This window comes from Pristiophorus japonicus, chromosome 6 (assembly GCF_044704955.1).
Source record: "Pristiophorus japonicus isolate sPriJap1 chromosome 6, sPriJap1.hap1, whole genome shotgun sequence".
Taxonomy (NCBI): Eukaryota; Metazoa; Chordata; class Chondrichthyes; family Pristiophoridae; genus Pristiophorus; species Pristiophorus japonicus.
The window spans coordinates 116333760-116349946 of record NC_091982.1 but is presented as its reverse complement, the minus strand read 5'-3'; the positions used below and the strand labels follow the sequence as shown (position 1 = coordinate 116349946).

At 46.0% G+C, this 16187-nt stretch overlaps 1 protein-coding gene across 1 annotated transcript in view; it reads right to left on the bottom strand.

Annotated features, from left to right (window-relative positions):
• LOC139265222 (sodium- and chloride-dependent neutral and basic amino acid transporter B(0+)-like) overlaps positions 1-15802 on the bottom strand; it is a 186992-nt gene extending 171190 nt beyond the window's left edge. The window contains exons 1-3 of the mRNA XM_070882148.1: positions 15703-15802; positions 15327-15485; positions 1396-1527 (exon numbers count right to left, since the gene is read on the bottom strand). Of these exons, the coding sequence (XP_070738249.1) occupies positions 1396-1527; positions 15327-15485; positions 15703-15802 (391 nt within the window). The remainder of the gene's footprint in view (positions 1-1395; positions 1528-15326; positions 15486-15702) is intronic.
• Between the last annotated feature and the right edge of the window lie 385 nt (positions 15803-16187).

Genomic DNA, 16187 nt, shown 5'->3' with positions numbered 1-16187 from the left:
TTTTCTGTCCATTAACTAACCTATGCTAGTATATGAGCGCTAATCCCATGAGCCTAATTTTGTTTAAGTAAGGTCTTATTCAGTAAGGTCTTATTTTTATTGCCACCCCGGGTGTTGTCACCAGGTTGCAAGTTTTCCTCGTCCTTCCAGGTTGAGATGTGAATGCATTGTGGTTCTGGTGTATCATGTCCTGAGCCTGCCGATACTGATCCTCAGACAGTTCACTGGAGAGTTGAACTGTTCTCTGTACCTTGGGGTCATGGCCCCCTAGTGGTTGCTCCATCATTGTGAGAGCCTCTCTCTCTCTTTCTCTCCCTCTCACCATCGCTTCAGAATGTTCAGCGGGCCCACAACATCTATAACCTGATAAGGTCATTGCCACTGTGCAGAGAACTTGCTGTCTGGTGTGGACACAAGGACCATACTTCGGTCGGAACCTCTTGACCGCAGCCTCTACATTATTCTGGGCTCTCGGGTTTTCCTGCACTTCTCTAAATGAACCCTCACTATGAGCATATCCACTCCATCCACTCCCTCATCCTCACTGCATGTTCCATAATATTTTTGGAGAAACTGTTTTGTTCCTCCCATTCCTCTTTCACCATGTCAAGCATTCCATGAGGCTGTCGCCCATACAGCAGTACCAACAGGGAATACCCTGTGGAGGATTGGGGCATCTCCCTAACTGAACACATGAGATATTGTGGTTCTGGAGTATTGTATCTTGAGCCGGCCTGAACTGATCCTCAGACAGTTCATTAAAGAGGTGAACTGTACCATGATAAGGTATCTCAGATTTTCTCATTCTTTACATAACCTTTTCCAGCAGTCTCGAGGGTTCTATTGAATTTCTCTACAAGGCCATCAGTTTGAGGATGGTGCACGGAGGTCCTCAGACTCTTAAAGTGGAGCAGGATATAAAAGTATTTCATCAGTTTCAACACAAAGGGAGTCCCTTGGTCCATTAAGATCTCAGTTGGGATCACTACCCTGGAGAACATCTTCACTAATGCACGGACTAAGGTTTTAGAGGTTGTGCTCCTCAGTGGAATCACCTTGTGATATCACGTGGCATCGTCAATGACTACTAAAATATACTGGTGTCCTAGTGCTGACCTCTCCAGCGGTCCCACTAGGTACATAGTGATCCTTTAGAAGGGCATCTCAATGATTGGAGCGGGACTGACATCTGACTAAGTCTGGAACGAGGAAAGAAAACATTTCACTCACTGTGTCTGTCTCTTCACTGTCTGTATCTGTCTTTGTAAAGTGTACGACAGATCAGATTACAAATAATATTGTAATTATTAGGCCACCATCTGATAAGCAAAATATAACCAGTGTATTAACATGTTTAAACTGTTGCCGAGTTTGTATTGCTGAATAAACACAAACCTTGTAGCATTGGCACGGCTTTCCACACTGCAACAGGTCCGAGGCTGACAAACTGACCAAAGGAAGATTCCAAGAAAAACATTGGCATCCCAGCGAGTGCCAGCATGAGTGTGTAGGGAATAAGGAATGCAACTGGAAAAAGTAGTAAAGTAAACTGTAAAAGATTGAATGGATGTTAGAGTCACCAGGTTTATTCATGCAGGTTTAGGGTGGATGTTAAACAACCAGACAGACTATTTCATATTAACACAGGAACTAAATGTTGTCATTGACAGAACAGTGCGACTGCAGATTGCAAGTTTAATCAGCATCTGAATATAAAACAAGAACAGTCACAATGAACATTCAGGCTCTTATCCTATTGCATTACTCCCAACACCCCACTTCCTTGCACTGAGAATCTCAAATGGCATTTCATTATGGGGACAGTGCTGACGGTGAAAATACAATCTGTGCTCCCAGCAGAAATTTCTTGCATTGATGTTGCTGTATCTGTAAAGCATGTACTCCCATGTTCCGCCACCAGGGAGCGCATCCCCTGAAGTCCCAAGGGATCCCAGCATCCCTTGGGAGCACTATATATAAGCCAGCCCCTAAGGCCTGTTCCTCATTCTGGCATGTCTTAATAAAGACTGAGGTCACTATTACTTTAACCTTCCTGTGTGCAATCTCATCTGTATTAGGAACACAACAACTGGCAACGAGTATACGAATCCAAAGCAAAGATGCAGCAAACTCTGGGCATCCTGGAGAAGTTCTCGGAGGGTGAGGACTGGGAAGCCTATGTCGAATGGCTAGACCGGTACTTTGTAGCCAACGAGCTGGACAGAGAAGGAAGCGCTGCAAAAAGGAGAGTGGTCCTCCTCACGGTCTGCGGGGCACCGACCTACAGCTTCATGAAGAATCTTCTGTCTCCAGTGAAACCCATAGATAAGTCATATGAGGAGTAATGTACACTGGTTTGGGAGCATCTTAACCCGAGGGAGAGCATGCTGATGGCGAGGTATCGGTTCTACACGTGCCAGCGATCTGAAGGTCAGGAAGTGGCGAGCTACATCGCCGAGCTAATGTGAGTTTGATGGCTACCAGGAGCAGATGCTCAGAGACTTTTTAGTACTGGGCATCGGCCACGAGACCATCCTATGAAAACATTTAACTGTAGAGACACCGGCCCTCATTAAGGCCATTGCGAAAGCACAGGCGTTTATGTCCACCAGTGATAACACCAAACAAATCTCTCAGCACACAAGTGCTAGCAATGTTCTTAAATTAACTGGAACTGTGTTTGCGAGCAGAAATGTACAGGGCAGAAACCATGAGTCTGCAACTGCCAGCAGGCCTCGGGTGACCCAGATGACTCAGAGTCTGCAACAAAGGATGAACGCAAGGCAATTCACACCTTGTTGGCATTGTGGAGGCTTCCATTCAGCCTATTCATGTCACTTCAAAGGGTATGTTTGCAAGAGCTGTGGAACAATGGGGCATCTCCAATGAGCTTGCAGTCGAGCTGCTAGCTCTGCAAAACCTGCTAACCACCACGTGGCAGAGAAAGATCGGTCCATGGTGGTTCAAAGCAATTTCGAGCCTGAGAGAGGAGGCAGATGCTGAAGTAGACGGGATGCACACATTTTCGACGAAATGTCCACCTATAATGCTAAATGTAAAATTGAATGGCTTACCCGGAGCCATGGAACTGGACACTGGTGCTAGCCAATCCATCATGAGTAAAAAGATGTTTGAGAGTCTGGTGCAACAAAGCACTCAGACCAGCCATGAGCCCCATCCACATGAAACTGAGAACGTACACCAAAGAGCTTATCACTGTCCTGGGCAGCGCCATGGTCAAGGTCACCTACGAGGGCATGGTGCATGAACTGCCACTCTGGATTGTCCTTGGCAATGGCCCCACACTGCTTGGAAGGAGCTGGCTGGGCAAAATCCGCTGGAACTGGGATGACATCCGAGCGCTATCACATGTCGATGAGGCCTCATGTACCCAGGTTCTTAACAAATTTCCTTCCCTTTTTGAGCCAGGCATTGGAAACTTTTCCGCGGTGAAGGTGCAGATCCAATTGGTCCCAGTGGCACGACCCATTCACCACAAGGCGCGAGCGGTACCTCACATGATGAGGGAGAGAGTGGAAATCGAGCTGGACAGGCTGCAATGTGAGGGCCTCATCTCCCCAGTGGAATTCAGCGAGTGGGCCAGCTCGATTGTTCCAGTACTGAAAAGTGATGGCACGGTCAGGATTTGCGACGATTATAAAGTAACTATTAATCGTTTCTTGCTACAGTACCAATACCCGCTACCTAAGGCAGACGACCTATTTGCGACGCGACCAGGAGGCAAGATGTTCACCAAGCTTGACCTGACTTCGGCCTACATGCCGCAGGAGCTGGAGGAGTCTTCGAAGGGGTTCACCTGCATCAACACGCACAAGGGACTATTCATCGACAACAGATGCCCGTTTGGAATTCGGCTGGCTGCAGCAATCTTCCAGAGAAAGTTGGAGAGCCTACTCAAGTCGGTACCACGCATGGTGGTTTTTCAGGATGACATATTGGTCACGGGTCGAGACACCGTCGAGCATCTACAAAACCTGGAGGAGTGTCCTTCAGTGACTGGATCGTGTAGGGCTGCGGCTGAAGAGGTCGAAATGTGTCTTCATGGCAACAGAAGTGGAGTTTTTGGGGAGCAAGATCGCGACGGACGGCATTCGGCCCACAGACAGCAAGACAGAGGCTATCAGGAACGCGCCCAGGCCACAGAACGTCACGGAGCTGCGGTCGTTCCTGGAACTCAACTATTTTGGTGACTTTCTACCAGGGTTAAGCACCCTCTTAGAGCCCCTACTTGCGTAAAGGTGAGAACTGGGTATGGGGAAAAAACTAAGTAATTGCTTTTGAGAAAGCAAAGACTTGTGCTAGCATGTGATGCGTCGTCGTATGGGGTCGGGTGCGTATTACAACGAGCTAACATTGCGGGGAAGTTGCAACCTATCGCCTATGCCTCCAGGAGCTTGTCTAAGGCCGAGAGGGCATATAGCATGATTGAGAAAGAGGCATTAGCGTGTGTGTTCAGGGTGAAGAAAATGCATCAGTACCTATTTGGCCTCAAATTTGAGCTGGAAACCAATCACAAGCCTCTCATATCCCTATTCGTTGAAAACAAGGGGATAAATACTAATGCCTCAGCCCGCATACAAAGGTGCACACTCGTGCTATCAGCATATAACTACACCATCCGCCACAGGCCAGGCACCGAGAACTGTGCGGATGCTCTCAGTCGGCTACCATTGCCCACCACGGGGGTGGAAATGGCGCAGCCTGCAAACTTGTTGATGGTGGCGCAGCCCGCAGACTTGTTGATGGTCATGGAAGCATTTGAAAAGGATAAATCACCTGTCACGGCCCGCCAGATTAGGACTTGGACCAGCCAAGATCCTCTGCTGTCCCCAGTAAAAAACTGTGTACTGCATGGGAGCTGGGCCAGCATCCCCGCTGAAAGGCAAGAGCTAATCAAGCCATTCCAGCGGTAAAAGGACGAGCTGTCCATTCAGGCAGACTGCCTGTTGTGGGGTAACCGCGTAGTGCCACCCAAAAAGGGCAGGGAAATGTTCATCTCGGATCTCCACAGCACACACCATGGAATAGTAATGATGAAAGCGATAGCCAGATCCCACGTGTGGTGGCCCGGTATCGACTCTGACTTAGAGTCCTATGTACGGCAATGCCGCGTGTGTTCAGTTGAGCAACGCGCCCAGACCATGGTCGAGGATCCATGTTGACTATGTGGGCCCGTTTCTCTGTAAAATGTTCCTGGTGGTGGTGGATGCTTTTTCAAAATGGATTGAATGTGAAATAATGTCAGGAAGCACCGCCACCACCACCATTGAAAGCCTGAGGGCTATGTTTGCCACCCACGGCCTGCCTGACATACTGGTCAGTGACAATGGGCCATGTTTCACCAGTGCCGAATTTAAAGAATTCATGACCCGCAATGGGATCAAACATGTCACCTCTGCCCCGTTTAAACCAGCCTCCAATGGGCAGGCAGAGCGGGCAGTACAAACAATCAAACAGAGCCTTAAACGAGTCACAGAAGGCTCATTCCAAACCCGCCTGCCCAGAGTACTGCTCAGCTACCGCACGAGACCCCACTCGCTCACAGGGGTGCCCGCGGCTGAGCTACTCATGAAAAGGACACTTAAAACCTGACTCTCGCTGGTTCACCCCAACCTGCATGATCAGGTAGAGAGCAGGCGGCAGCAACAAATGTAAACGATGGTAGCGCCACTGTGTAATGGGAAAGTGATCTGAATGACTCTGTGTATGTGCTAAACTATGGACATGGTCCCAAGTGATTCGCGGGCACGGTGATAGCTAAAGAAGGAAAAAGGATGTTTGTATTCCAACTAGACAATGGACAAATTTGCAGAAAGCACCTGGACCAAACGAGGTTGCGGTTCACAGACTGCCCTGAACAACCTACAGCAGACACCACCTTTTTCGAGCCCACAACACGCACCCAAAGGATCAACGACACCATGCCGGACCAGGAAATCGAACCCATCACACCCAGCAAAGCCAGGCTCACCCTGCAGGGCCAACAACATGCCAGCCCAGTGAGGGCACAGCCAACACACCAGAACAGATATTTGTACCGAGGCGGTCCACCAGGGAAAGACAGGCTCCTGACCGCCTCACCTTGTAAATAGTTTTCACTTTGACTTTGGGCGGGGGGGCGGGCGGCGGGAGTGATGTTGTGTATCTGTAAAGCATACACTCCCATGTTCCACCACCAGGGAGTGCATCCCCTGAAGTCCCAAGTGATCCCAGGTCACTGTTACTTTAACCTCCCTGTGTGCAGTCTCATCTGTGTTAGGAACACAATAGATGTTTCACCAGGAAATGGAGAATCAGTCACAGTGCTGAATTTCTTCACTATTTTTAGATCAAGCCACAATGTCCATGTTGGACCTTTCCCTGGAGTTGATTTGGAGGTGGGACCCATTCTCATCAGTTTTACACCTGTTATGCCCCAATGAGATTGCCAGTGGAAATTGCCAGTGCTTTCTGCACCTGCCCCTTTTACAGGGTTCATAAGGAAGCTGAACGGTAATGATAGGATGAATTCATGAGTCCAGATTCCCATCATTACCATCACATTGCCCCCTGACTAACAAGCGACCGTACAAAGCAGGCATTGTGGCTAACCAGGATCAGCTGGTCCTGGAGGAAGCTGTACGGAAAAGAGCTCTGAATCTGGAGAAGTTTGACTGATGTCGCAGCATTTACTAAATTGTTCTATTTTCCCCAGGGAGTTGCGGAGCTTTATTGAGGGATTCTCTGCTGAACCCACTGGCAATGCAGAATATAACCTTGCACTCTAGGTTTCCAATGGGATGTCTGTTTGTGCCATTTTTATGGAATGGAAGGAAGAATTCCAAAGGGGACCAAAGGGTAATGTGACAGCATAGGAGAAGACCCAATACTCACCTGTACAATTCTATCGCCCAGAGCTGATATGAGGGCATGTGAGAAGTATTTAATGTCTGGAGAATTTGATCCACCAAGACTTCCAGACTGAGACCAAGACTTACGCTCAGATCAACTTCCTGAACAGCTGTGCCAATGGCAGTCAAAGTGACCAGGGCTCTCAACTTTTATGCCACAAGCTCCTTCCATGCTGCAAATGGGGATCTGTGTGACATTAGCCGGGATTCAGTCCAGGCCCATATTAACCAGGTGATGGATGCTCTCTTTAGCAAAGCTTGAGAATTCATACCTTTTGGTGAGACACCAAGGCAGCAGCATGAGAGGGCCTTACAACCTCTCAAAACGAAGGAGCAAATTAATCAACAGATCCCATTCATACATCAACATTTCTTTAATGAGTGACTATGAGGACTCATCTGATATCTGAGACTGCCTCTGATCACCGTGCTTCCCCTGAATGTCTAGACAATCCTTCCTGTGACCTATTCCAGAGCTTCTCCTAGGAGTCTCCTGAGGACCAGTGCCACAAAAGGTTATTGGCTGCACTCATGGACCAAGAGCCCTTGTCCCATGACAGCTGAGTCCTGGTACTCCATATGCTGCTATCCTGAGAGAGAACAATCTGGGACAAAATTAACAGTCACTTGGAGAAGTGTGGATTAATTAAGGAAAGCCAGCACGGATTTGTTGAAGGCAAATCGTGTTTAACTAACTTGATTGAGTTTTCTGATGAGGTAACAGAAAGGGTTTATGAAGGCAATGCGTGGTGTACATAATCTTCCAAAATATGTTTGATAATGTGCCACATGCCAGCAAAGTTGAAGACCGTGGAATAAAATGGACAGTGGGAGCATGGATACAAAATTGTCTAAGTGACATAAAACTGAGAGTAGTGGTGAACGGTTGTTTTTCGAACTGGAAGGAGGTATGGAAGAAGTGGTGTTCCCCAGGGGTCGGTATTTGGACCACTGATTTTCTTGATATATATTAATGGCTTGGACTTGGGTGTACAGGGCACAATTTCAAAATTTGCAGATGACACAAAACTTGGAAGCATAGTGAACAGTGAGGAGGATAGTAGACTTCAAGAAGATATAGACACGCTGGTGGAATGGGCGGACACGTGGTAGATGAAATGTAATGTAGTCATAGAGAATTCAAACAGACTGCAAACAGGCTGCAGAGTTGAGAAAACACAGACCCCATGTCTACGTGCTAGTGAGCACATTACATGATGTCATTTTTTAAATCCCCGACCCCACCAGCTTTTCTGGAACCGTGCCATCATCTGTTGTGAGGCCAAGTGTCCCCACGAGTGGATCTGTTGGGCTAAAAAAAGGCATAAGCGCTTGTGGCGCGACTGGCTTGTCGGTAACTCTTTGTCACCAGACACCATCTTCGCATAGCTTAATTCCTGCCTCAATCCATGTCCATTTTTCCTCTCGGGAGCACTCGCCTTGCATTGTTTGAAGGTCTCTTTGTCGATGCTGGCTTTATGTCCTTTCAGCCAAAGGTGGTCCAGCAAAGCTCGTAAATCTTGTTCATGCTGTTCTTCCGTGTTTGAAGCTAGCAGGATATCGTCTACATATTGGATGACTGTGGATGACAGGGGAGGTAATTCTCGCAAATGGCTTTGTAAAACCATGTGAAATACCGTAGGGCTGTTGTGGAAACCCTGCGGTAACCGGGTCCAAGTGTACTGTTGTCCTTGGACCGTGAAAGCAAACCACTGTCGAACCTCCGGTGTCAGAGGCACCGACCAAAATCTGTTGGCCATATCTATAACCGAGAAATATTTATGTTCCGGTTTGAGGGCATTAAAAATGGTGGAGGGATCTGCGACCAAAGGAGCTTTTTGATCAATACACTGGTTAGCTTTCCTTTAATCGACGGTCAAACGCCAAGTCTCATTAGATTTCTGTACCAGCCACACGGGGCCATTGGAGGAGCAATGCATTTTAATAAACACCCCTTGTTTCTCCAATTGCTGAATAACAGGTAAGATTCCCGCGATGGCAGTTGGACTGATGGGATACTGTTTAGTGCATGGAGGTTTGGTCCCGATAAATGACGAAGGCTCCATCTGGAGTAGGCCACATTCGTTCTTATCTTTAGCCCATATCGGGTGTTCCTTCAATTCTTCTTTCTTCAAAGTTCTAATTGAACATGTCACCCGACCATCCTCGAAATGCAACAATGAATCTACTTGGATTTGAACGTCCATTCCCAAAAGGGGTTGATCTACTGGGCCTATCCAGTCCGGCATGGCAGACCGCTGCTGATCTGCCAGAAAAATAATTCTGGACCCATCACTGTAATGCCCCAACTGAGGCCCCCTGCCCTGTTGGACCATTCCAGCATCTGCAGGTTGATTTTTTTATCTCTCCCTCCATGCCAAGGATACACTAACATTCTTGTCATGGTCGACAGATTTTCTAGATGGGTAGAAGCTGTTCCAACTAAACGAGCCACAGCCAATCACACTGCAAAGGTCATGTGTAAGGATTACATTCCCCAATGGGGAGTCCCGAATAGCATTGACTCAGATCAGGGAACACACTTCACAGGTGCTGTCTGCCAAGAAGTCTGTAGGTTACTGAACATTACGTGGGATTTACACTGTTCTTATCACCCACAATCATCAGGACAAGTAGAGCGAATGAATCGAACTCTGAAACAATGGCTTGCCAAATATCACCAAGAAGGAACACCATGGCCCCAGGCACTACCATAGTGCTATGTAGCATTAGGACAACTCCGAACAGAACTACAGGTCTAAGCCCATTTAAAATTATAACAGGAAGACCCATGTCGCTGCCAGGAACTATTGATTTGCGGAAAGCTGATGTTCGCTTAATGAGTGACACTTTGTTATCATACTGTCAGGACCTAACCAATGCTATTAGTTCTGTTTCCCGACAAGTATTGGCAGCTTGGGGTAATCCACCCGAAGGAGGACAGGACATCATCCCGGGAGTCTGGGTCTATGTGAAAAAGTTGCATAAAGAACCTTTGGGTGCCAAGTGGGAGGGACCTTACCAAGTGTTATTGGCCACCCAGGCAGCTGTTAAAGTCCAAGGAAAGAAAGCCTGGATCCACGCCTCACACGTTAAATGAGCACCCATAACTGAAGCTGAAATCTGATAAGGACAATTACTTTTTGCCAAAATGTATAAATTTACTGTATTACTGACTGTAGGTATTCTAGGCATTTGCTTACTTCTTACTAGCCGACCCTCTGCACCAAAGGGAAATAGTAGAGTACCCAGGGAATTACATGTAAATACCTTTTTATATATATCATACATTTATGCCAAACAAAGTAACATTTCTAGTTGTTGGGTGTGTGCGCATATTCCTATTCACTCAAAGGGAGGGATTCTCTTGAGGCCAGTTCCCTTGAATATCTCAGAAATGGCTGAGTGGATAATTAATCAAAACAAAACAGGCAATGCATTTCAGGATATGGAAAACTGGGCACGTAAATGGAAGTCAGCAGGTTACAATCTGACTACCTTTGAAGGGGGGTACCAACCGTGCTACAATAATTCCAAACAGCCCCCATTTTTTATCATCACTAATACAACGGGGATAGGAAGACCGGGGGAATCGGTCTGTTTGATTAGAAACATCAAAGGAGGCCAAAATATGGGATATAATAACTGCTCCCGGAATTATAATATAATCAAGCCACGGAACCGTCCAAACTGGGCCGATGTGGGAATTCTTAACGTAACAGGGATTCTGTATAAAACAGATGGAAAAGCCTGGACAGACCCCAGAGTGTTGCTGATAAAGAAACAGCTAACATTCATTGCCTATAATGGCACCTGGGTGTGTGGCCACAAGGCCTACCCTTGGCTGCCCCAGAATTGGACGGGATCCTGCTATTTAGCCTATATTGTGCCACATATGTATCATTTAAAGTCACTGTCAGAACATTTACACCATCCTAAGACAGCTATCACAGAAACAGAGAGGTTCTTTGCCATTCTGATCCCCAGGTATGGGACCGCCAAACTGGCAAGGGAATCCATTAACATGGCATCCGTTGTGGAACGGGTAGCCAATGATACCTCAGAGGCCCTAGTTAAAATCAATGCAGAAATGGTAGCAATCCGCACAGTAGCCCTACAGAATAGACTGGCCCTTGACTACATCCTGGCTGAAAAGGGAGGTACTTGCGCCATACTCGGAACTGAGTGTTGCACATATATCCCAGATAGCTCTGAAGAAATTACCCATTTAGTGGAGCATATCCAAAAGGAGGTAGAAAAACTTAAACAACCCCCATCATTCACTTTGTGGAGCGGAGCCACTGAATGGCTAGGTTCAATAGGAACTTCATTGGTGGAAGGTTTAATTCTATTCGTTGTAATTATTTTACTTATATATTGTTTGTTTATGTTGATTAAATGTTGTTGCAACCAGGCGGCAGTAGCTGCTGTCCCGCAAGTCCCAGCAGACCATCTGTACGTGGCACAGGGTATGTTATGCTTAAGGGAAGGTTGTTTACTGGTTGAATTAAGATATTGATTTGGATTATATTGGAATGAGGTTAATTAACCTACGAAAACCAGACTTCCATTGTGGTCACAATGGAATTCGGGTTGATGTAAATTTGTGTGGAAGCTACTAGTCCGGATATGTGGCGAAACACATCAACAAATTTTAGAAGGAAACTCTATTAACATAGAAACATAGAAATATAGAAAAATAGGTGGAGTAGGCCATTCGGCCCTTCTAGCCTGCACCGCCATTCAATGAACATGCAACTTCAGTACCCCCTTCCTGCTTTCTCGCCATACCCCTTGATCCCCCTAGTAGTAAGGACTTCATCTAACTCCCTTTTGAATATATTTAGTGAATTGGCCTCAACAACTTTCTGTGGTAGAGAATTCCACAGGTTCACCACTCTCTGGGTGAAGAAGTTTCTCCTCATCTCGGTCCTAAATGGCTTACCCCTTATCCTTAGACTGTGACCCCTGGTTCTGGACTTCCCCAACATTGGGAACATTCTTCCTTCATCTAACCTGTCCAAACCCGTCAGAATTTTAAACGTTTCTATGACATCCCCTCTCATTCTTCTGAACTCCAGTGAATACAAGCCCAGTTGATCCAGTCTTTCTTGATAGGTCAGTCCCACCATCCCGGGAATCAGTCTGGTGAACCTTCGCTGCACTCCCTCAATAGAATGAATGTCCTTCCTCAAGTTAGGAGACCAAAACTGTACACAATACTCCAGGTGTGGCATCAATAAGGCCCTGTACAACTGTAGCAACACCTCCCTGCCCCTGCACTCAAATCCCCTCGCTATGAAGGCCAACATGCCATTTGCTTTCTTAACCGCCTGTTGTACCTGCATGCCAACCTTCAATGACTGATGTACCATGACACCCAGGTCTCATTGCACCTCCCCTTTTCCTAATCTGTCACCATTCAGATAATAGTCTGTCTCTCTGTTTTTACCACCAAAGTGGATAACCTCACATTTATCCACATTATACTTCATCTGCCATGCATTTGCCCACTCACCTAACCTATCCAAGTCACTCTGCAGCCTCATAGCATCCTCCTCGCAGCTCACACTGCCACCCAACTTAGTGTCATCCGCAAATTTAGAAATACTACATTTAATGTCCTCGTCTAAATCATTAATGTACAGTGTAAACAGCTGAGGCCCCAGCACAGAACCTTGCGGTACCCCACTAGTCACTGCCTGCCATTCTGAAAAGTACCCATTTACTCCTACTCTTTGCTTCCTGTCTGACAACCAGTTCTCAATCCATGTCAGCACACTACCCCCAATCCCATGTGCTTTAACTTTGCACATTAATCTCTTGTGTGGGACCTTGTCGAAAGCCTTCTGAAAGTCCAAATATACCACATCAACTGGTTCTCCCTTGTCCACTCTACTGGAAACATCCTCAAAAAATTCCAGAAGATTTTTCAAGCATGATTTCCCTTTCACAAATCCATGCTGACTTGGACCTATCATGTCACCTCTTTCCAAATTTAACATGTATGAAATTATTTTGCAGAATGTTTAATCAGTGATACCTGATGTTTTATGATTCAGTTTGTAAAGAATCAAAGGGGGCATTGATAGAGAGTTCAAACAGGCTGCAGAGTTGAGAAAACACAGACCCCATGTCTACGTGCTCATGAGCACATTGCATTCAGTCATCAATCAACTTGACATTTCAGGACCTTTGGCAGCGAGCCAATTAGGGGTTAAGAATATATCAATTGAGCCAATGTCAAAGAAGGCGAGTTCATTTCTGTAAATTGATCCAGGATAAGAACAGCCATTTTTGCCACGTGTTCTCAGAAGGACAAAGGACCTGGCATAAGGCCAGAGCTTGTTGCAGTTGCCAGAATAAAATTATCTTAAAGATCTACAACCGGAGTTCGCATCTCATTGAAAATTAAGAGATCTAACATGTAGAAAAGTCTGAACTGATACATTTTGAATCGAAGAACAAGAAGAAACTAAAGAGTACAATTCTAAAGGAGGTGCAGGAACAGAGAGGCAGCAACAACAACATTTATTTATATAGCGCCTTTAACATAATGAAACGTCCCAAGGTGCTTCAAAGGAGTATATGAGACAAAACATTTGACATTGAGCCACATAAGGAGAAATTAGGCAGGTGACCAAAAGCTTGGTCAGAGGTAGGTTTTAAGCAGTGTCTGAAAGGAGGAGAGCGAGGTAGAAAGCCAGAGAAGTTTAGGTCGGGAATTTCAGAGCTTATGGCCTGAGCAACAGAAGGCACAGCCACCAATGGTTGAGCGATTATAATCAGGGATGCTCAACACAGACATCTCGGGGGGTTGTTTGGCTGGAGGAGATTAGAGAGATAGGGTGGGTCGAGGACATGGAGGAATTTGAAAACAAGAATGAGAATTTTGAAATCGAGCCGTTGCTTAACCGGAAGCCAATGTAGGTCAGCGAGCACAGGGGTGATGGGTGAACGGGACTTGGTGCGAGTTAGGACACGGGCAGTCGAGTTTTGGATCACCTCTTGTTCAGGTAGGGTAGAATGTGCGAGGCTAGCCAGGAGTGCGTTAGAATAGTTAAGTTTAGCGGTAACAAAGGCATGGAAGAGGGCTTCATCAGCGGATGAGCTGAGGCAAGGGCAGAGATGGGTGATGTTACAGAAGTGGAAATAGGCGGTCTTAGTTATGCAGCGGATGTGTGGTCGAAAGCTCATTTCAGGCCTGGGTGTATATGTGCACAATTCATTGAAGGTGGCAGGGCAGGTTGAGAAAGTGGTTGAAAAAGCCTATGGGATCCAGGACTTTATAAGTTGAGGTATAGAGTACAAAAGCAAGGAAGTTATGATGAACCTTTATAAATCACTGGTTCTGCTTTAACTGGAGAATTGTGTCAATATTCTGGGCATCACACTTTAGGAAGCATGTGAAGCCCTTAGAGAGTGTGCAGAAAAGCTTTACGTGAATGGTTCCAGGGATGAGGGACTTCAGTTACGTGGATAGATTGGATAAGCTGGGATTGTTCTCTGTAGAGCAGAGAAGGTTGAGAGGAGATTTAATAGAATTGTTCAAAATCATGAAGGTCTAGACAGAGTAGATAGAGAGAAACTTTACCCATTGGTGGAAGGGGCGAGAGTCAGAGGACACAGATTTAAGGTGATTGACAGAAGAACCCAAAGCGACACGAGGAAAAGCTTCATATGCAGCGAATGGTTATGATCTGAAAAGCACTGCCTGAATGGGTGGAGGAGACAGATTCAATCATGACTTTCAAACGGGAATGGGATAAGTACCTGAAAGAAACAATTTGAAGGGCTACATGGAATGGGTGGGGGAGTGGGACTAGCTGAGGTGCTCCTGCAGAGAGCCGGCACATGCTCGATGGACCAAATGGCCTCTTTCTGTGCTGTAACTATTCTATAATTCTATGATTCTATGGTACTGGACAAGGAACCTGCAGTTCACGAGTTCAAATCCCATCAACAAATTGTGAAATTAAAATGAATAATCTGGGAACCTGTGGGCTGGGACTAAAAATGTCAATAACAGGTGATGGAGTGTTGTAAAAACCCAACTGGGTCAGTAATGTGGAGCTGAAAAGATCACTGCCACCCCTACCTGGTCTGACCTACACATGACTCCAGTCCCACACCATGTGGTTACCTCTCACTGCCCTCAGAACAGGGAGGGCCAATAAATAGCACCTTGTCACATCATCCACATCCCAAGAGAAAATAGTTTATAAATAGCCAACAGTTTAAAGCTGAGAGATTCAAATCATCGTTGCTTATATAAGCTTTGATCTACCCTATATTATTTACTTTGTACAATAAAAGGTTTCTTGGTTCATTGAATTTAATATTCTTTATAAAGCAATGAATTGCTCCCTTTATTTGTGCTTTATCTGCCCTGTATTATGGGTTTTACTACAATACCTCCTCCATTTCTGTAAGCCAGGTAAGGGAATCGCCAGACATTGCCCAGACCCACAGCACTGCCGATCACTGAGAGCAAGTAGTCAGTTTTCGAGGACCAGTTGCCTCGCTCCACATTCTCGTCACTTTCACCCACATGTTCATTGGTGGCAACCTGGGGGAAAAACAGGAAATGGTCAACTCAGAAGTTAGACTTTGTCAGACTAGAACTCAAGAAATAAGTACAGTTTTCACCCACTATAGAAACACTGTGTTCTCCATTTAGCAGCAATCGGTTGGTAGTTTGGAAACACCTTGAACCACACAGAGAGCCTCTGCAATTCACAACAATCCAAATCCCCAAATCATCAGCACCTCTCAGGGTTTTACATGAGTTTACTGTCATGTTTTGATAAAATACTCACCGTGTCCTGGGGAGGGTGTGTTTGGTGGATATTCTCTGAGAACCCAGATAAAGACAATTCTCTCTGGTCCATTTTTGGACAATGATGAACGATTCTTCCACTTGCTCAGGGGTTGGGAATAAACTTCGAGGAGGACACTTTTGTACAAAAGTCTTCGAACTTTGTACTGCTCCAGAACTCTGGTTGAGGAGGCTTCAGCTCCACACCAGGCAATGATACTTCTACAGTCAGAAGCAAGTCCCTTGCGCAGTTTAAAAGGGGTGTAGCTCTGTTTACTCAGAGTCTGCTGACACCCAGCATCCCAGAGTATTTCTGCTGTTAGTCAGTTTACAGACTAAATTTTCCTATTGCAGGTTAGTTACATTAGTTTCAGAACACTTAGTACCAAAGTGCAGTTATTTTGTATCCACAGGTTTAACACCAGTGACATTTTAAAGGGAACAGCACCAAGTGCACG